The sequence below is a fragment of the Ranitomeya variabilis genome, chromosome 1 (assembly GCF_051348905.1).
Source record: "Ranitomeya variabilis isolate aRanVar5 chromosome 1, aRanVar5.hap1, whole genome shotgun sequence".
NCBI classification, from domain to species: Eukaryota; Metazoa; Chordata; class Amphibia; order Anura; family Dendrobatidae; genus Ranitomeya; species Ranitomeya variabilis.
Window position 1 is genome coordinate 78471790 of NC_135232.1, and position 22394 is coordinate 78494183.

The 22394-nt window shown below is 49.5% G+C and overlaps 1 protein-coding gene across 1 annotated transcript in view; it reads left to right on the forward strand.

The window, feature by feature from the left end:
* The window catches only part of EMB (embigin), a 73582-nt gene that overhangs the window by 38089 nt on the left and 13099 nt on the right, over window positions 1–22394 (forward strand). Inside the window, exons 8-9 of the mRNA XM_077285327.1 lie at window positions 5130–5163; window positions 5257–5308. Of these exons, the coding sequence (XP_077141442.1) occupies window positions 5130–5163; window positions 5257–5308 (86 nt within the window). The remainder of the gene's footprint in view (window positions 1–5129; window positions 5164–5256; window positions 5309–22394) is intronic.

Below are 22394 nucleotides of genomic sequence, written 5' to 3' on the forward strand. Positions count from 1 at the left end.
TATGGGGCATCAGCATACTCGGGACAAATTGGACAACAACTTTTGGGTTCCAAGTTCTCTTGTTACCTTTGGGAAAATATAAATTTGGGGGGCTAAAAATCATTTTTGTGGGAAAAAAAAATTGTTTATTTTCACGGCTCTGCGTTGTAAACTGTAGTGAAACACCTGGGGGTTCAAAGTTCTCACAACACATCTAGATAAGTTCCTTGGGAGGTCTAGTTTCCAATATGGGGTCACTTGTGGAGGGTTTCTACTGTTTGGGTACATCAGGGGCTCTGCAAATGCAACGTGACGCCAATCCATCTAAGTCTGCATTCCAAATGGCACTCCTTCCCTCCCGAGCTCTGCCATGCGCACAAACAGTGGTTCCCCCCCACATATGGGGTATCAGCGTACTCAGGAAAAATTGGACAACAACTTTTGGGGTCCAATTTATCCTGATACCCTTGTGAAAATACAAAACTGGGGACTAAAAAATCATTTTTGTGAAAAAAAAAAGAATTTTTATTTTTACGGCTCTGCGTTATAACCTGTAGTGAAACACTTGAGGGATCAAAGCTCTTAAAACACATCTAGATAAGTTCCTTAGGGGGTCTACTTTCCAAAATGCTGTCACTTGTGGGGGGGTTTAATGTTTAGGCACATCAGGGGCTCTCCAAACGCGACATGGCGTCCCATCTTAATTCCAGTCAATTTTGCATTGAAAAGTCAAATGGCGCTCCTTCCCTTCCGAGCTCTGCCATGCGCCCAAACAGTCGTTTACCCCCACATATGGGGTATCGGCGTACTCAGGACAAATTGCACAACAACTTTTGTGGTCTAATTTCTTCTCTTACCCTTGGGAAAATAAAACAAATTGGAGCTGAAATAAATTTTGTGTAAAAAAAATTTAAATGTTAATTTTTATTTAAACATTCCAAAAATTCCTGTGAAACACCTGAAGGGTTAATAAATGTCTTGAATATGGTTTTGAGCACCTTGAGGGGTGCAGTTTTTAGAATGGTGTCACACTTGGGTATTTTCTATCATATAGACCAGTGATTTTCAACCTTTTTTGAGCCACGGCACACTTTTTATACTTAAAAAATCCCGGGGCACACCACCAACCAAAATGGCACAAAATGACACTAAAACAGTACATATTCTACATATAGTTAATAATATAGATTCTAAATGTATTTATACTCACTCAGTGTGAATATACAGCGTTTCCACGCTGTATTTTCCGCACCATGTTCACAGCGGATTTGGTTTTCCATAGATTTACGTGGTACTGTAAATGTGATGGAAAACTGATACGAATCCGCAGCGACCAATCCGCTGCGGATCCGCAGCCAAATCCGCACCGTGTGCACATAGCCTAGTTCTAACCCTAATTCCAACCCTAACCCTAATTGCAACCCTAATTCTAACCCTAATTCTAACCCTAACCCGTAGGCTGGGGTCACACATGCGTGTTTTACGTACGTAAGAGCGCATAAACTACGTCCGTAAAACTCGCATTACATACGGCACAATGCTTCTCAATGGGGCTGCTCCTATTAGCCGTATATTACGGTTCAGTATTATACGGCTTTCTACGGCCGTACAAAATCGCAGCATGCTGCGTTTGTCAGCGTACTGCGCAAATAATACGCCAATGAAAGTCTATGGGGGCGAGAAAAATACGGATTCCACACGGACCAGCAGTGTGACTTGCGAGAAATACGCACCGGTGTTAGTGAAAAGTCGGTAATTCAATTGCCGGCTTTTTCCTTCTCCTGCACAAACCCGACAGGATATGAGACATGATTACATACAGTAAACCATCTCATATCCCCCTTTTTTTTGCATATTCCACACTACTAATGTTAGTAGTGTGTATGTGCAAAATTTCAGCGCTGTAGCTGCTAAAATAAAGGGTTAAATGGCGGAAAAAATTGGCGTGGGCTCCCGCGCAATTTTCTCCGCCAGAATGGTAAAGCCAGTGACTGAGGGCAGATATTAATAGCCAGGAGAGGGTCCATGGTTATTGGCCCCCCGTGGCTAAAAACATCTGCCCCCAGCCACCCCAGAAAAGGCACATCTGGAAGATGCGCCTATTCTGGCACTTGGCCACTCTCTTCCCACTCCCTGTAGCGGTGGGATATGGGGTAATAAAGGGTTAATGCCACCTTGCTATTGGAAGGTGACATTAAGCCAGATTAATAATGGAGAGGCGTCAATTATGACACCTATCCATTATTAATCCAATTGTAGGAAAGGGTTAAAAAACACACACACACATGATTAAAAAGGATTTTAATGAAATAAACACAGCGGTTGTTGTAATAATTTATTGTTCTCACAATCCATTTGCAGTCCCTCGCTTGGCAAAATAATAAACGCACAAAATACATACCTTCTGATGTCAGATCACGTCCAACGATGTAATCCATCTGAAGGGGTTAACTAATATTACAGGCAGGAGCCCTGCTAAATGCAGCTGTGCTCCGTGCCTGTAATCCCCAGCGAATGAATGAAATGTAGGTCATTGACCTACATTTCCTTCAGTCGCGGTGATGCGCCCCCTGGTGGATGTCCTCATATGACCTGGAGCGTGGGAAAAAGTTCCCAGGCTGCAGTTCATGAGAACATCCACCAGAGGGCGCCTCACCGCGACTGAATGTAAGTACAGATCCTGCTTTCCTTTCAGCACCCGGGGATTACAGGCACGAGCGAGTGGTTTATCGCAGCTCTGCCTGTAATATTAGTTAACCCCTTCATATGGATTACTTCGTGGGACATGATCTGACATCAGAAGGTATGTATCTTGTGCGTTTATTATTTTGCCAAGCGAGGGTTTGCAAATGGATTGCGAGAACAATAAATTATTACAACAACCGCTGTGTTTATTTCATTAAAATCCTTTTTAATCATGTGTGTGTGTGTTTTTTAACCCTTTCCTACAATTGGATTAATAATGGATAGGTGTCATAATTGACGCCTCTCCATTATTAATCTGGCTTAATGTCACCTTCCAATAGCAAGGTGGCATTAACCCTTCATTACCCCATATCCCACCGCTACACGGGAGTGGGAAGAGAGTGGCCAAGTGCCAGAATAGGCGCATCTTCCAGATGTGCCTTTTCTGGGGTGGCTGGGGGCAGATGTTTGTAGCCAGGGGGGGCCAATAACCATGGACCCTCTCCTGGCTATTAATATCTGCCCTCAGTCACTGGCTTTACCACTCTGGCGGAGAAAATTGCGCGGGAGCCCACGCCAATTTTTTCCGCCATTTAACCCTTTATTTCAGCAGCTACAGCGCTGAAATTTTGCACATACACACTACTAACATTAGTAGTGTGGAATATGCAAAAAAAAGGGGATATGAGATGGTTTACTGTATGTAAACCATGTCTCATATCCTGTCGGGTTTGTGCAGGAGAAATGAAAAGCCGGCAATTGAATTACCGGCTGTTCACAGATATCGCGCTGAATGAAATCTAAATACAGAATATATATATATATGTGTCTCAATGACATATATATATATATATATATATATATATATATATATATATATATATATATACTGTATATATGTTTTAATGAACATTTGAGCACATAAATCCATTAGATGTCGGTTTTGCAAGCCTGCGCGAAAATCTCGCAGTACGGATGCCATACGGATTACATACGGAGGATGCCATGCGCAAAATACGCTGACACACCCTGACTACGGATCAATATTTTGGGAACATTTCTCCATATTACGGCCGTAGTACGGACGTATAATACGTGGCGTATTGTCTTACGCCATGTGTGACCCCAGCCTAATTCTAACCCTAGCCCTAAGTGCAACCCTAGCCCTAAGTGCAACCCTAAGTGCAACCCTAAGTGCAACCCTAAGTGCAACCCTAGCCCTAAGTGCAACCCTAGCCCTAAGTGCAATCCTAGCCCTAAGTGCAACCCTAAGTACAACCCTAAGTGCAACCCTAAGTGCAACCCTAGCCCTAAGTGCAACCCTAGCCCTAAGTGCAACCCTAAGTGCAACCCTAGCCCTAAGTGCAACCCTAACCCTAAATGCAACCCTAACCCTACCCCTAACCCTAATGGAAAAACAAAAATAATTATATTTTCTGTATTTTATTATTGTCCCTACCTATGGGGGTGATAAAGGGGGGGTTATTTACTATTTTTTTTATTTTGATCACTGTGATAGAACTTATCACAGCGACCAAAATGTATAGGAACGAATCTGCCGGCCGGCAGATTCGGCGGGCGCACTGCGCATGCGCCCGCCATTTTCCAAGATGGCAGTGCCCATGGAGAAGACGGCCGGACACCGGGAGGGACATCGGAGCTAGGTAAGTATGGGGGGGTGGGATCGGAACACGGGGGGGGATCGGAGGACCGGGGGAGCGGACAGGAGGACCGGGGGAGCGGACAGGAGGTAGGAGGGGAGCGGACAGGAGATCGGGGAAGAAAGGAGGGGGCACCATAGTTTGGGGAACTTTCCCAGCGGCACACCCGACCATGTGTCGCGGCACACTAGTGTGCCGCGGAACACTGGTTGAAAATCACTGATATAGACCCCTCAAAATGACTTCAAATGAGATGTGGTCCCTAAAAAAAAATGGTGTTGTAAAAATGAGAAATTGCTGGTCAACTTTTAACCCTTATAACTCCCTAACAAAATGTGCTGATGTAAAGTAGACATGTGGGAAATGTTACCTATTAAGTATTTTGTGTGACATATCTCTGTGATTTAAGGGCATAAAAATTCAAAGTTGGAAAATTGCAAAATTTTCAAAATTTTCGCCAAATTTCCTTTTTTTTCACAAATAAACGCAAGTTATATCTAAGAAATTTTACCACTATCATGAAGTACAATATGTCACGAGAAAACAGTGTCAGAATCGCCAAGATCCGTTGAAGCGTTGCAGAGTTATAAACTCATAAAGGGACAGTGGTCAGAATTGTAAAAATTGGCCCGGTCATTAACGTGCAAACCACCCTTGGGGGTAAAGGGGTTAATATTCACGATATTAGCATTATATGAAATGATTTTAAAGCAACTGATTGTACGCAAGTCAACATATGTAACATTGTATTTCACCTAATTATTAGCCTGATTCGCTGATCTTTCATTATTTTTTCCCCTACAGACATTAAAAAAGACTATGAACAAATGGCTCAGATGTAAGAATTCATCTTCAGTATTTTCTTAAATACAAAGCTCTTCCATTATAACTTGGACTTATTGCATTTTTGTCACTTTTCTTTACACTTCAGAAAATCTGAGGACAGCAGCATTGCCGAGGCCAGCACCACCAGACAGAGGAAGGTATATAGATGATATTATTTATAGGGGAGATATGTAATGTCTGTAGAGAGCAGTGTAGACAAGCATTTCTACATCATTTAATCAGAGCTAAGGTGCCAGAAATACATCCCCATAATACTATAACAACCCACTATGGAGGTCTAACCCCGTACTGGCAAGTCTTGTCTTCAGTTGACTCATTCTTATCCAAAATTGAAAGTTGCCTATGCATTCGTAAATCAGATATTTGAGATTTAGCCAAAGTTTGGTAAGTATATTTCTTTAGCAAAAATGTGTTAAATATGCCATTAAATGAAAAGTAAGATTTTTTTTTTAAGTGGTGTTCCTATCTCAGCCATTTATCCCATATAAGTCAGAGGTTGGCCTGAAAAAGCTAAGATGGTTGTGCTGCCACTTTTTTGGTAATTCTTATCTAAGGGAATGGGAGTGACCGCAACAGTGTAGCGCAGCTGGCCTGGCTGTTTCCGTAATCCCAGCTACTTGTGGCCACAGCATGGATGGCTGAAATTGGAATGAGGCAAACTTGTAGCATTGGCTGTTATCACCAGAAAGTTGTATGGAGCGATCTGAATGTATGGAGCTTATAGGGGGCTTGGTACGGAGTGGTCTGAATGTTGCCGTATGCATGCCTTAGCAATTATGGGTGTGGTTTTGCCTCTATATTTGTTGTGCCAGAAGGCACTAAAAAAATTTAAAATGTTCAATACAATGAGCTTGAACTGCGTCAGTAATGGTCTGTTCATAGTGTGGTGTACGGTACTGTGCAAACGTTTTTGGTGTAGAAAAATGATGCAAAGTAAGAATGAATTCAGAAATAGAAGTGTTAAGCCCCCGTCTCACTAAGCGAGATCGCTAGCGAGATCGCTGCTGAGTCACAAGTTTTGTGACGCAACAGCGACCTCAGTAGCGATCTCGCTATGTGTGACACGTAGCAGCGACCAGGCCCCTGCTGTGATATCGCTGGTCGTGTCGGAATGGCCTGGACCTTTTTTTGATCGTTGAGGTCCCGCTGGGTAGCACACATCGCTGTGTTTGACACCTTACCAACGACCTCGTTGACGACTCAGACACTGAATCATCATAATAGCTCCCATGTGACATCGTTGTACAGGTCGCTACAGGTCGCTGGTGAGATGTCAAACAGTGAGATCGCAGGAGCGATCGTTGGAAGATCTCACTGTTTGACATCTCACCAGCGACCTCATAGCGACGCAGCAACAATCCCTGAAGGTCGTATCGTTGTCGGGATCGCTTTAGCGTCGCTAAGTGTGACGGGGCCTTTAGTAGTTTATTTTTATCAAGTAACAAAATGCAGAGTGAATGAACAATAGAGAAATCTAAAATAAATATTTGTTGACCACCACCTTCAGAACAGTAGCAAATGATCTATGTACACTTGCATAGTTTTGAAGTAACTCAGCAGGGAGGTTATTCCAGACATCTTGGAGAACAAACCACAGATCTGTGGATGTCACTTGTGAAAATCCTTCTATCTCTTCATATAATCCCAGACAAACTCACTGATGCCGAGATCAGGGCTCCGTGGAGCCGGATCTTCATTTCCAGGCTCTTTGTTCTTCTTTACGCTGAAGATAGATCTTAATGACATTGGCTGTATGTTTGGGCTCGTTATCCTGCTGCAGAATAGATTTAAAACCAATCAGATGCCTCCCTGATGGTATTACATGATGGTTTGGTATCTGCCTGTATTTCATCGCACTGGAGACATCATTAATTTGGACCAAATTTCCAATTCCATGTGCTGAAATGTAGCCCAAACTTGCCAGGTAACTCCACCGTACTTCACTGTTTGCATAAGTCCATTATTGTCCTCCTCTTCCGCCCTTCACAATCATTCTGCCTTCTATTACAGCCAAATATTTCAAATTTTGACTCCTCAGACCACAGTACCTGCTGTCATTGTTCTGCACAAGAGTTACTATATTTTTATACCTAGTTGAATCATTTGGTTTTGTCTCCATGTTGAAGGGTATGATGTATTTTGGTCACAATTAGTGTTGAGCGATACCGTCCGATACTTGAAAGTATCGGTATCGGAAAGTATCGGCCGATACCGGCAAAGTATCGGATCTAATCCGATACCGATACCCGATACCAATACAAGTCAATGGGACTCAAGTATCGGACGGTATCCCTGATGGTTCCCAGGGTCTGAAGGAGAGGAAACTCTCCTTCAGGCCCTGGGATCCATATTAATGTGTAAAAGAAATAATTAAAATAAAAAAATATTGATATACTCACCTCTCCGACGCAGCCTGGACCTTACCGAGGGAACCGGGAGCCTTCTTTGCTTAAAATGCGCACGTTTCCTGCCTTCCGTGACGTCACGGCTTGTGATTGGTTGCGTGCCGCCCATGTGGCCGCGACGCGACCAATCACAGCAAGCCGTGACGTAATTTTCAGGTCCTGACTGCCTAATTCTAGGCATTCAGGATTTGAAAATTACGTTACGGCTTGTGATTGGTCACGTCGCGGTCACATGGGCGGCACGCAACCAATCACAAGCCGTGACGTAATTTTAAAATGCGCGCGTTTCCTGCCTCCCGTGACATCACGGCTTGTGATTGGTCACGTCGCCCATGTGACCGCGACGCGACCAATCACAAGCCGTAACGTAATTTTCAAATCCTGAATGCCTAGAATTAGGCAGTCAGGACCTGAAAATTACGTCACGGCTTGCTGTGATTGGTCGCGTCGCGGCCACATGGGCGGCACGCAACCAATCACAAGCCGTGACGTCACAGAAGGCAGGAAACGCGCGCATTTTAAGCAAAGAAGGCTCCCGGTTCCCTCGGTAAGGTCTAGGCTGCGTCGGAGAGGTGAGTATATCCCTATTTTTTATTTTAATTCTTTATTTTACACATTAATGTTGTTTCGATACCGATACCCGATACCACAAAAGTATCGGATCTCGGTATCGGAATTCCGATACCCGCAAGTATCGGCCGATACCCGATACTTGCAGTATCGGAATGCTCAACACTAGTCACAATTCTTCCATGAAGACCTCTGCTGGACAGTAGATTGCTGTAGCTGGGTACCATTGGTTGCTGTCAGATCTGAGCTGATGGTATTACTGGACATCTTCCAATTTTGAAGGGAAGTAAACAAGATGTGTCTATCATTTCCTGCCCGACCACTGCATCCACGCACCTCAACAATGCCCAATTATTGGTGTCCTCAATGTTGAGAAAGGAAGATACTTATCCATCATGCAATTCCACCAGGGTGGCATCTGGTTATCTCCAAATGTATTCTGAAGCAGGACAACGACCCACAACATACAGCCAATGCCAGTAAGAACTATCTTCACCATGAAGAAGAAAAACAAAGAGTCCTGGAAGTGCAGATATGGCCTCCTCAAAACCCTGATCTCAACATTATGTAATAAACACAAAAGCCTAAAGAAGACCAATAAAAATGTTTAAAATTGCACCAATTGCACCAGAACCTGCTTCCTTGGCCACAAACTGGCCTTGGGCTGAAACCCATATGACCAGGTAAATTGGTTCATAAAAATACATCATATGGGAAAGAGGACCCCATGCGAATAACCACAAGAGGTAGCTTCAAGAGGATACATATGGGGGTCCTCTTTCCCATATGATGCTTTTTCTATGAGCCAATTTACCTGGGTGACTCTGCACATGGCACCTTATTGTACATACGTTGTGAATGCATATTCTCTTTTGTATTTTCTTTTGATACTGCATTATTTACACTCTGTACATATACATTGCACTTTTATTCTTAACTGAATACTACTTTACATCACTTTAGGGATTGTCTCGGAATATATAACAACTAGTGTTGAGCGATACCTTCCGATATCGGAAAGTATCGGTATCGGAAAGTATCGGCCGATACCGTCAAAGTATCGGATCTAATCCGATACCGATACCCGATCCCAATGCAAGTCAATGGGACGAAAATATCGGAATTAAAATAAACCCTTTCTTTCCTTGTAGGGTAATTCTACATGAAGGAAAACAACTAAGAATAATGTAGGATGTATTGGGGGAGGTGGCGGAGACATTAAAGGCACAGAGGTTTAGCCCAAACAAATAGAATAGCAGGTTTTTTTGTTTTTTTTTTATGACGTTCGGCGTTAGAAAGATTTTGACTATGTTATTTTTTATTTTTATTTTGTCAGATATTGATGTTTCACTACTTCCACGCCACTCACCTTCTTTTTTACTTCTCCCACACTTTCTTCTTCATTATCCTCATCATCAGCCTCTTTGACATCAACTATCTTCACCTTATTCATCTTCTTCTTCTTCTACCTCTAATTTTTTTTTTTTACATTGTTCATATTCTTTTTATTTAACTATCATCTTCTTCATATTCAACTTCTTCATTATATTCTTATTTGTGACAGGCATTCCCGTAGTTGTTATCTATAAAAGTTTGAAGATTACACCTTCCGTTCTGCCTGTCACAAAAGAGTTACATTTGTCCGCGTTCAGTTTGGCCTGCAGCATCAGGCTTTATCCAGGGGCACCACAAGGAGGAACGGACTCACCCCCATACACTGCTTAGTCTTCTTCTGCTTATAATTTAGATAATATCTTTTGCTCTGATATTTAGTGTTATGCTTAATGTTCTTCTGCTCTTTGTTCTGCAGCCTCTTGTTCTTCTGCTTCTCGGTCTCCCATGTCGTCGTCGTCTCCAGGGTCGTCGTCTCCAGGGTCGTCGTCTCCGGGGTCGTCGTCATCGGGGTGGTCTTCAGGGTCATCGTCTCCAGGGTCGTCGTCATCTCAGTGGTCGTCGTCTCTGGTGTCGTCGTCATCTTAGGGGTGGTCTTCCGGGTCGTCGTCTTTAGGGTCTTGAACTTGGAAATGTAGCAGAAGGTACAAGAAGGCTGAGAAAATGCCGAGAAACAGCTGATGGAACTGGAACTCGGATGGCTACCCGAAGGTCCAAGAGCCAATGGAACTACCGAGGACCAGCTGACGTTACTGGAACCCGGTTACTAAGCAGGAGGTACCCGTGCCTGAAAGCACTACCAAGGACCACCTGACGTTGGTGGAACTCGGATACCCAGAAGGAGGCACCTAAGCCAAAGGCTCTGCCCGGAACCAGCTGACGGTACTGGAACCAGGATGGGGAGCAGAAGGTACAAGAGCAAAAGACACTGTCGAGAACCAGCTGACGGTACTGGAACCCGGATGGGTAGCCGAAGGTCCAAGAGCCAATGGAACTACCGAGGACCAGCTGACGTTACTGGAACCCGGTTACTAAGCAGGAGGTACCCGTGCCTGAAAGCACTACCAAGGACCACCTGACGTTGGTGGAACTCGGATACCCAGAGGGAGGCACCTAAGCCAAAGGCTCTGCCCGGAAACAGCTGACGGTGCTGGAACCAGGATGGGGAGCAGAAGGTACAAGAGCAAAAGACACTGCCGAGAACCAGCTGACGGTACTGGAACCCGGATGGGTAGCCGAAGGTCCAAGAGCCAATGGAACTACCGAGGACCAGCTGACATTACTGGAACCCGGTTACTAAGCAGGAGGTACCCGTGCCTGAAAGCACTACCAAGGACCACCTGACGTTGGTGGAACTCGGACACCCAGAAGGAGGCACCTAAGCCAAAGGCTCTGCCCGGAACCAGCTGACGGTGCTGGAACCAGGATGGGGACCTATTCAAGCTTGTCTTCCTAGAGCCCCAACTAGCGGTGTTGGAGCAAAGGGTCAGCAGGGGGAGCAGAGTGTAGGCCGAAGCCTGCACTGGCGGCAGCTTTGTGTCTGCGTGGCTGTTGCAGGACACGTTGCCGGCTACACAGCAGGGGAACAGCTGGCGGTGCTGAACCCCACTGACACATTGGCGAGATGTTTTTCTCTGTGCAGCCAGCACTTCGGGGCACCAACTGACGGTGTTGGAGCCCAGGGACAGGAGGGGGAGCAGAGTGTAGGCCGAAGCCTAATTGAACCAATTTTAAAGGTAACCTTTAACCCCCCCTCAGGTGTTACAAACTAGAAGAGCCACGCCTTATGCAGCAGTAGTGCTGCACAAGTCAAAGGTTGCTCTTTTAATTTTGTTCCTTGCACAAGCTGAAGGAAACACGTACAACATTTTGGCCCTTATACAGTCAATCTGTCTTGGAGGCGGGAGTTCCCTTCGTAATGAGACGCAGCACAGCTGGCAAAAATACCACCTTGGTGCGGCCTCCTGAGCATCGCATTTTGAAGTACAGGAGTCTGCGTTGTTGCGTTATCCCTTGGCCATGCGCTGCCCGTCTTCTGACATCATTTCATGTCGGCTGGTGCGGTTCGCGATGCCCATGAATCCCAGCCCCGCAGTGTCTTTACAGTGTTTCACACTGCGGGGCTGGGATTCATGGCCTGGCGCAGTACATATGTTCGCCTCTCGCTCGTGTCCTTACACCTGCTACAGACTGTGCCGCGTCAGCTGATCCCTTATCACATGCCACGGCCATGAAGCCGCACAGTCTGAAGAAGGCGGAAGGAGATGAGTGACAGCCTGGCGAAGATATGCATTGCTCATGCCCGTCAATCACACCCTCGCAGTCAAAATAAATAAGACACCGAGGGGCGTTGTGTCGGGCAGGGCGGCCGCAGAGGCGCAGCCAGCCAAACAATGATGTCAGAAGAAGGGCTGTGCTACCAAGGGGGTCGTTGCGTGTCATTACAAAGGAAAGTCACACCTCAGGGACGTTTTAATGGTCTCAGGGGACACATTGTAGACGTGTTCTGTTCCACGTGTGCAAGGAGAATAAGTTTATGAGCCACCTTGCACACATGCAGCATTACTGCTGTACAAGGTGGCAGTAAAACATACAAACACCTGGGGGTGGGGCGACAGGATCCCTTCAATTTCAGTTCTTGTGTCTGCGTGGCTTTTGCAGGACACGATGCCGGCTACACAGCAGGGGAACAGCTGGCGGTGCTGAACCCCACTGACACATTGGCTGGTGTTTTTCTCTGTGCAGCTAGCACATCCGGGCCCCAACTGGCGGTGTTAGAGCCCAGGGTCAGCAGGAGGAGGAGAGGGAGCAGAGTGTAGGCCGAAGCCTGCACTGGCGGCAGCTTTGGGTCTGTTGTGCCTGCGTGGCTGTTGCAGGACACGTTGCCGGCTGCACAGCAGGGGAACAGCTGGCGTTGCTGAACCCCACTGACACTTTGGCTCGTGTTTTTCTCTGTGCAGCTAGCACATCTGGGCCCCAACTGGCGGTGTTAGAGCCCAGGGTCAGCAGGAGGAGGAGAGGGAGCGGAGTGTAGGCCGAAGCCTAATTGAACCAATTTCAAAGGTAACCTTAAACCCCCCCTCAGGTGTTCCAAACTAGAAGAGCCACAGCTTATGCAGCAGTAGTGCTGCACAAGTCAAAGGTTGCTCTTTTAATTTTTCTCCTTGCACACGCTGAATGAAACACGTATAACATTTAGCCCTTTATACAGTCAAACTGTGTTGGAGGCGAGAGTTCCATTGGTAATGAGACGCAGCACAGATGTCAAGAATCCCACCTTGGTGCTGGGTGCAGCCTCCTGAGCGTTGTTATTTGCTGTACAGGAGTCTGCGCTGTCGTGTTATCCCTTGGCCTTGCGCTGTTAGCGCTGCCCATCTTCTGACATCATTTCATGTCGGTCGTTGCGGTTTGCGATGACCATGAATCCCAGGCCCGCAGTGTCTTTACATAGTTAAAACACTGCGGGGCTGGGATTCATGGCCTGGCGCAGTACATATGTTCGCCTCTCACACTCGGGTCCTTACACCCGCTTCAGACTGTGCGGCGTCAGCTGATCCCTTATCGCATGCCACGGCCATAAAGCCGCACAGTCTGAAGAAGGCGGAAGGAGATGAGGGACAGGCGAACTTATGCACTGCTCATGCCCATCAATCACACCGTCGCAGTCCAAATAAATAAGACACCGAGGGGCGTTGTGTGGGTCAGGGCGGCCGCAGAGGCGCAGGCAGCCAAACAATGATGACAGAAGACGGGCAGCGCTATCAAGGGGGTTGCAGCGTGTCATTACAAAGGAAAGTCACACCTCTGGGACGGTTAAATGGTCACACAGAGGACACATTTTAGACGTGTTTTCAGTTCCACATGTGCGAGGAGAATAAGTTTATGAGCCACCTTGCACACATGCAGCATTACTGCTGTACAAGGTGGCTGGAAAACATACAAACGCCTGGGGGAGGGGGGACAGGTTCCCTTCAATTTCAGTTCTTGTGTCTGCGTGGCTTTTGCAGGACACGATGCCGGCTACACAGCAGGGGAACAGCGGGCGGTGCTGAACCCCACTGACACTTTGGCTGGTGTTTTTCTCTGTGCAGCTAGCAGTACCGGGCACCAACTGGCGGTGTTAGAGCCCAGGGTCAGCAGGAGGAGAGGTAGCAGAGTGTAGGCCGAAGCCTGCACTGGCGGCAGCTTTGTGTCTGCGTGGCTGTTGCAGGACACGTTGCCGGCTGCACAGCAGGGGAACAGCTGGCGGTGCTGAACCCCACTGACACATTGGCGAGGTGTTTTTCTCTGTGCAGCCAGCACTTCGGGGCACCAACTGGTGGTGTTGGAGCCCAGGCTCTGCAGGGGGAGCAGAGTGTAGGCCGAAGCCTAATTGAACCAATTTTAAAGGTAACCTTTAACCCCCCCTCAGGTGTTACAAACTAGAAGAGCCACGCCTTATGCAGCAGTAGTGCTGCACAAGTCAAAGGTTGCTCTTTTAATTTTGTTCCTTGCACAAGCTGAAGGAAACACGTACAACATTTTGGCCCTTATGCAGTCAATCTGTCTTGGAGGCGGGAGTTCCCTTCGTAATGAGACGCAGCACAGCTGGCAAAAATACCACCTTGGTGCGGCCTCCTGAGCATCGCATTTTGAAGTACAGGAGTCTGCGTTGTTGCGTTATCCCTTGGCCATGCGCTGCCCGTCTTCTGACATCATTTCATGTCGGCTGGTGCGGTTCGCGATGCCCATGAATCCCAGCCCCGCAGTGTCTTTACAGTGTTTCACACTGCGGGGCTGGGATTCATGGCCTGGCGCAGTACATATGTTCGCCTATCGCCCAGGTCCTTACACCTGCTACAGACTGTGCCGCGTCAGCTGATCCCTTATCGCATGCCACGGCCATGAAGCCGCACAGTCTGAAGAAGGCGGAAGGAGATCAGGGACAGGCGAACTTATGCACTGCTCATGCCCATCAATCACACCCTCGCAGTCCAAATAAATAAGACACCGAGGGGCGTTGTGTGGGTCAGGGCGGCCGCAGAGGCGCAGGCAGCCAAACAATGATGCCAGAAGACGGGCAGCACTACCAAGGAGCTTGTTGCGTGTCAATACAAAGGAAAATCACACCTGAGGGACGTTTTAATGGTCGCAGAGGACTCATTTTAGACGTGTTCAGTTCAACATGGGCAAGGAGAATAAGTTTCTGAGCCACCTTGCACACATGCAGCATTACTGTCGTACAAGGTGGCTGTAAAACGTAGAAACACCTGGGGGAGGGGGTACAGGTTCCCTTCAATTTCAGTTCTTGTGTCTGCGTGGCTGTTGCAGGACACGTTGCTGGCTGCACAGCAGGGGAACAGCTGGTGGTGCTGAACCCCACTGACACATTGGCTGGTGTTTTTCTCTGTGCAGCTAGCACATCTGGGCCCCAACTGGCGGTGTTAGAGCCCAGGGTCAGCAGGAGGAGGAGAGGGAGCAGAGTGTAGGCCGAAGCCTGCACTGGCGGCAGCTTTGGGTCTGTTGTGCCTGCGTGGCTGTTGCAGGACACGTTGCCGGCTGCACAGCAGGGGAACAGCTGGCGTTGCTGAACCCCACTGACACTTTGGCTGGTATTTTTCTCTGTGCAGCTAGCACATCTGGGCCCCAACTGGCGGTGTTAGAGCCCAGGGTCAGCAGGAGGAGGACAGGGGGAGCGGAGTGTAGGCCGAAGCCTAATTGAACCAATTTCAAAGGTAACCTTTAACCCCCCCTCAGGTGTTACAAACTAGAAGAGCCACAGCTTATGCAGCAGTAGTGCTGCACAAGTCAAAGGTTGCTCTTTTAATTCTTCTCCTTGCACACGCTGAAAGGAACACGTATAACATTTAGGCCCTTACACAGTCAAACTGATTTTGAGGCGTGAGTTCCCTTCGTAAAGAGACGCAGTACAGCTGGCAAAAATGCCACCTTGGTGCTTTGCGCGGCCTCCTGAACATCGTTATTTGTTGCACAGGAGTCTGCGCTGTCGTGTTATCCCTTGGCCTTGCGCTGTTAGCGCTGCCCATCTTCTAACATCATTTAATGTCGGCCGGTGCGGTTTGCGATGACCATGAATCCCAACCCCGCAGTGTCTAAACATTGTTAAAACACTGCGGGGCTGGGATTCATGGCCTGGCGCAGTACATATGTTCGCCTCTCGCTTGGGTTCTTACACCCGCTTCAGACTATGCGGCGTCAGCTGATCCCTTATCGCATGCCACGGCCATGAAGACGCACAGTCCGAAGAAGGCGGAAGGAGATGAGGGACAGGCGAAGAAATGCACGGTTCATGCCCGTCAATCACACCCTCGCAGTCCAAATAAATAAGACACCAAGGGGCGTTGTGTGGGGCAAGGCGGCCGCAGAGGCGCAGGCAGCCAAACAATGATGCCAGAAGACGGGCAGCGCTACCAAGGAGCTTGTTGCGTGTCAATACAAAGGAAAATCACACCTGAGGGATGTTTTAATGGTCGCAGAGGACTCATTTTAGACGTGTTCAGTTCAACATGGGCAAGGAGAATAAGTTTCTGAGCCACCTTGCACACATGCAGCATTACTGCCGTACAAGGTGGCTGTAAAACATAGAAACACCTGGTGGAGGCGGGACAGGTTTCCTTCAATTTCAGTTCTTGTGTCTGCGTGACTGTTGCAGGACACGTTGCCGGCTACACAGCAGGGGAACAGCTGGCGGTGCTGAACCCCACTGACACTTTGGCTGGTGTTTTTCTCTGTGCAGCTAGCAGTACCGGGCACCAACTGGCGGTGTTAGAGCCCAGGGTCAGCAGGAGGAGAGGCAGCAGAGTGTAGGCCGAAGCCTGCACTGGCGGCAGCTTTAGGTCTGTTGTGTCTGCGTGGCTGTTGCAGGACACGTTGCAGGCTACACAGCAGGGGAACAGCTGGCGTTGCTGAACCCCACTGACACATTGGCAAGGTGTTTGGCTCTGTGCAGCCAGCACTTCCGGACAGCAACTAGCGGTGTTGGAGCCCGGGCTCTGCAGGTGGAGCAGAGTGTAGGCCGAAGCCTAATTGAACCGATTTCAAAGGTAACCTTTAACCCCCCCTCAGGGGTTACAAACTACAAGAGCCACAGCTTGGGCAGCAGTAATGCTGCACAAGTCTAAGGTTGCTCTTTTAATTATGCTCCTTTCACACGCAGAAAGAAACACGTATAACATTTAGGCCCTTAAGCAGTCAAACTGTTTTGGAGGCGTGAGTTCCCTTCGTAATGAGATGCAGCACAGCTGGCAAAAATGCCACCTTGGTGCTTGGCGCGGCCTCCTGAGCGTCGTTATTTGCTGTACAGGAGTCTGCGCTGTCGTGTTATCCCTTGGCCTTGCGCTGTTAGCGCTGCCCGTCTTCTGACATCATTTCATGTCGGCCGGTGCGGTTCACATTGACCATGAATCCCAGCCCCGCAGTGTCTTAACATTGTTAAAACACTGCGGGGCTGGGATTCCTGGCCTGGCGCAGTACATATGTTCGCCTCTCACACTCGGGTCCTTATACCCGCTTCAGACTGTGCGGCGTCAGCTGATCCGTTGTCGCACGCCACAGCCATGAAGCCGCACAGTCTGAAGAAGGCGGAAGGAGATGAGGGACAGGCGAACATATGCACTGCTGAAGCCCATCAATCACACCCTCGCAGTCCAAATAAATAAGACACCGAGGGGCGTTGTGTGGGTCAGGGCGGCCGCAGAGGCGCAGGCAGCCAAACAATGATGCCAGAAGACGGTCAGCGCTACCAAGGGGGTTGCAGCGTGTCATTACAAAGGAAAGTCACACCTCAGGGACGGTTTAATGGTCACAGAGGACACATTTTAGACGTGTTCAGTTCCACGTGTGCAAGGGGAGTAAGTTTATGAGCCACCTTGCACACATGCAGCATTACTGCTGTACAAGGTGGCTGTGAAACATACAAACGCCTGGGGGAGGGGGGACAGGTTCCCTTCAATTTCAGTTCTTGTGTCTGCGTGACTGTTGCAGGACACGTTGCCGGCTGCACAGCAGGAAAACAGCTGGCGGTGCTGAACCCCACTGACACTTTGGCTGGTGTTTTTCTCTGTGCAGCCAGCACATCTGGGCCCCAACTGGCAGTGTCAGAGCCCAGGGTCAACAGGAGGAGGAGAGGGAGCAGAGTGTAGGCCGAAGCCTGCACTGGAGCAAGTTGAAAGGGAACCTTTAACCCCCCCCCCCAGGCGTTTGTAGCTGAAAGAGCCATCGTGTACAGAACTAATGCTGGAAAAGGTAAACTTAGCTTTTAATTATGGTCCTTGCACATGCTGAACCTAACACTTATGAAAAGTGTCCCATCCTACCGTGATACCGTCCGGTAGGTGGAACTTTCCTTTGTGATGTGAAGCAGCACAGCCGTCATTCTCACCCCCTTGGTGCCGTGCGCCGCCTCCTCAGCGTTGTTTGAATCAGTCCCGGAGCCTGCGCTGTTAGGTTAGCCCTTGGCCATTCACACATTTTGCGCTGCCCGTCTTCTGACATCATTTGGTGTCAGACTGGCTGCACCTGTGTGGCTGCGCTGGCCGAGATCCCGCCTCGCAGTGTCGTCTAATGTAATCCCACCGTGGGCCTGGGATCCATGGCCATGCGCAGTGCATATCCTCGCCTCTCACTCCCCTCCCTACGGCTTCTTCAGACTGTGCGGCGTCACGGCCGTGGCATGCTATTAGGGACCAGCTGACACCGCACAGTCTGAAGAAGCCGTAGGGAGATGAGTGAGAGGTGGAGGTTCAGATATGCACTGCGCATGTCCATGGATCTCAGGCCCCCAGTGGGATTAAATCAGAAGACACTACGAGGCGGGATCTCGTCCAGCGCGGCCGCACAGGCTCAGCCAGCCTGACACCAAATGATGTCAGAAGACGGGCAGCGCAAAATGTGTGCATGGCCAAGGGCTAACCTAACAGCGCAGGCTCCGGGACTGACTCAAACAAAGCTGAGGAGGCGGCGCACGGTGCCAAGGGGGTAAGAATGACGGCTGTGCTGCTTCACATCACAAAGGAAAGTTCCACCTACCGGACGGTATCACGGTAGGAGGGGACACATTTCATAAGTGTTAGGTTCAGCATGTGCAAGGAGCACCACGAAAAGAGGCACTTTTTCCCTTTGCATCATTACCGCTGCAAAAGGTGGCTCCTTCAGTAACAAACGCCCGGGGGGGGGGGGGACAGGTTCCCTTAAATTTAACTTGTTGTGCCTGCGTGGCGGTCGCAGTACACATTGCCGAATACACAGCAGGGGAACAGCTGGCGGTGCTGAGCCCCACTAACACATTGGCGAGGTGTTTGGCTCTGTGCGGACAGCACTTCTGGACAGCAACTGGCGGTGTTGGAGCCCAGGGACAGGAGGAGGAGGAGGAGGAGGTGGAGGAGATAGGAGGGATTGCCACACACACAGCTGGGGAACAGCTGACGTTACTGAACCCCAATAACAGAGGAGGGACTGTTGGGACTGTGCGTACAGCACTACCAGGCAACAACTAGCGGTGTTGGAGCCCAGGGACAGGAGGAGGAGGAGGTGGGGGAGATAGGAGGGATTGCCACACACACAGCTGGGGAACAGCTGATATTACTGAACCCCAATAACAGAGGAGTGACTGTTGACTGTGCGTACAGCACTTCTGGACAGCAACTGGCGGTGTTGGAGCCCAGGGACAGGAGGAGGAGGAGGAGGTGGAAGAGATAGGAGGGATTGCCACACACACAGCTGGGGAACAGCTGACGTTACTGAACCCCAATAACAGAGGAGGGACTGTTGGGACTGTGCGTACAGCACTACCAGGCAACAACTAGCGGTGTTGGAGCCCAGGGACAGGAGGAGGAGGAGGTGGGGGAGATAGGAGGGATTGCCACACACACAGCAGGGGAACAGCTGACATTACTGAACCCCAATAACAGAGGAGTGACTGTTGACTGTGCGTACAGCACTTCTGGACAGCAACTGGCGGTGTTGGAGCCCAGGGACAGGAGGAGGAGGAGGAGGTGGAGGAGATAGGAGGGATTGCCACACACACAGCTGGGGAACAGCTGACGTTACTGAACCCCAATAACAGAGGAGGGACTGTTGGGACTGTGCGTACAGCACTACCAGGCAACAACTAGCGGTGTTGGAGCCCAGGGACAGGAGGAGGAGGAGGAGGAGGTGGGGGAGATAGGAGGGATTGCCACACACACAGCTGGGGAACAGCTGACATTACTGAACCCCAATAACAGAGGAGTGACTGTTGACTGTGCGTACAGCACTTATGGACAGCAACTGGCGGTGTTGGAGCCCAGGGACAGGAGGAGGAGGAGGAGGTGGAGGAGATAGGAGGGATTGCCACACACACAGCTGGGGAACAGCTGACGTTACTGAACCCCAATAACAGAGGAGGGACTGTTGGGACTGTGCGTACAGCACTACCAGGCAACAACTAGCGGTGTTGGAGCCCAGGGACAGGAGGAGGAGGAGGTGGGGGAGATAGGAGGGATTGCCACACACACACAGCTGGGGAACAGCTGACATTACTGAACCCCAATAACAGAGGAGTGACTGTTGACTGTGCATACAGCACTTCTGGACAGCAACTGGCGGTGTTGGAGCCCAGGGACAGGAGGAGGAGGAGGAGATAGGAGGGATTGCCACACACACAGCTGGGGAACAGCTGACGTTACTGAACCCCAATAACAGAGGAGGGACTGTTGGGACTGTGCGTACAGCACTACCAGGCAACAACTAGCGGTGTTGGAGCCCAGGGACAGCAGGAGAAGCAGAGGAACACAATGTAGGCCGAAGCCTGATTGGAGAAAGTCGAAAGGGAACCTTTAACCCCCCCCCCAAGGCGTTTGTAGCTGAAAGAGCCAGCTTGTGCAGCACAAAAGATGCAAAAGGAAAAGGTGGCTCTTTTCATTATGCTCCTTGCAAACACAGAACTAAACACTTATAAAATGTGTCCCCTGAAACCGTGAGACCGTCCCGGAGGTGGGACTTTCCTTCGTAATATGACGCAGCACAGCTGTCATTCCTACCCCCCTGGCGCCGTGCCCCGGCTCCTCAGCGTTGTTTGAATCTGTCACGGAGCCTGCGCTGTTATGTTATCCCTTGGCCAGGCACACTTAGCGCTGCCCATCTTCTGACATCATTTGGTGTCAGGCTGGCTGCGCCTGTGCGGCCGCGCTGGACGAGATCCCGCCTCGCAGTGTCGTCTAATGTAATCCCACCGCGGGCCTGGGATCCGTGGCCATGCACAGTGCATATCCTCGCCTTTCACTCCCCTCCCTACGGCTTCTTCAGACTGTGCGGTGTCACGGCCGTGGCATGCTATTAGGGATCAGCTGACGGCGCACAGTCTGAAGAAGGCGTAGGGAGATGAGTGAGAGGCGGAGGTTCAGATATGCACTGCGCATGTCCATGGATCTCAGGCCCCCAGTGGGATGAAATCAGAAGACAATGCGAGGCGGGCTCTCGGCCAGCGCGGCCGCACAGGCGCAGCCAGCCTGACACCAAATAATGTCAGAAGATGGGCATCGCTAAGTGTGCCTGGCCAAGGGATAACATAACAGCGCAGGCTCCGGGACAGATTTAAACAATGCTGAGGAGCCGGGGCACGGCGCCAAGGGGGTAGGAATGACAGCTGTACTGCGTCATATTACGAAGGAAAGTCCCACCTCCGGGACGGTTTTACGGTATCAGTGGACACATTTTATAAGTGTTAAGTTCTGCGTGTGCAAGGAGCTAAACAAAAATAGCTACCTTTTCCTTGTGCAGCATTACTGCTGCACAAGGTGGCTCTTTCAGTAACAAACGCCTTGGGGGGGGGGGACAGGTTCCCTTACATTTCAGTTGTTGTGTCAGCGTGGCGGTCGCAGGACACATTGCCGGCTGCACAGCTGGGGATCAGCTGACGTTACTGAAACCCAATAACACTGGGTCGTATGTTTTGACTGTGCAGACGACACTTCTGAGCCTCAACTGGCGGTGTTGGAGCCCAGGAATTTAAGTTCAGGTGGTAGAAAGATGAACACAACAGGAGACCTGGATAACGTAGACAGTCACCTAATTATTTAATCAGGAAGAGGAGTGGCAAATTCCTGCGAGATCCAGGCCTTGTTCATTTTCAGGAAAGTAAGCCGGTCAACGTTATCGGAGGATAGTCGCATGCGACGGTCAGTTAGTACACCACCTGCAGCACTAAGGACGCGTTCCGATAATACACTAGCCGCAGGGCAAGCCAGCACCTCCAATGCATACTGGCTTAGCTCTGGCCATGTATCCAGCTTTGAGACCCAAAACTTGAAAGGTGAAGAGCCGTCTGGGAGTACAGCAAGAGGGCAAGACATGTAGTCTGTCACCATCTGACGGAACCGTTGCCTCCTGCTGACTGGAGCCGTCTGTGATGGTGTTGACTTTTGTGGCAGGCACAGAAAACTGTGCCACAGTTGGGCCATACTGCTCTTGCCTTGGGCAGAGGCACTGCTTCTGCTCCCTCTTTGTGCAGAGCCTCCACCACTGCCTGGACGCACTGAGCTGCTTTGTAATGCACTAGCAGCACTTCTCTCACTTGGAATGGAGAAGATGATGGAATTCACCAGTGTGTCTTGGTACTCCCGCATTTTTCGCTCCCGGTTCAACGGTGTGATGAGGCTTTCTACGTTGTCCCGGTAGCGAGGATCGAGGAGGGTGAACACCCAATATTCAGACATGTTGAAAATGTGGGCGATGCGGCGGTCGTTTCTCAGGCACTGCCGTATGTAATCCACCATGTGCTGCAGACTGCCAACTGCCCAAGAAACGCTGTCCCCTGCTGGAGGCGTGATCTCTGCCCGCTCGTCATCACCCCACCCTCGCTGTACACACTGAGTACTGG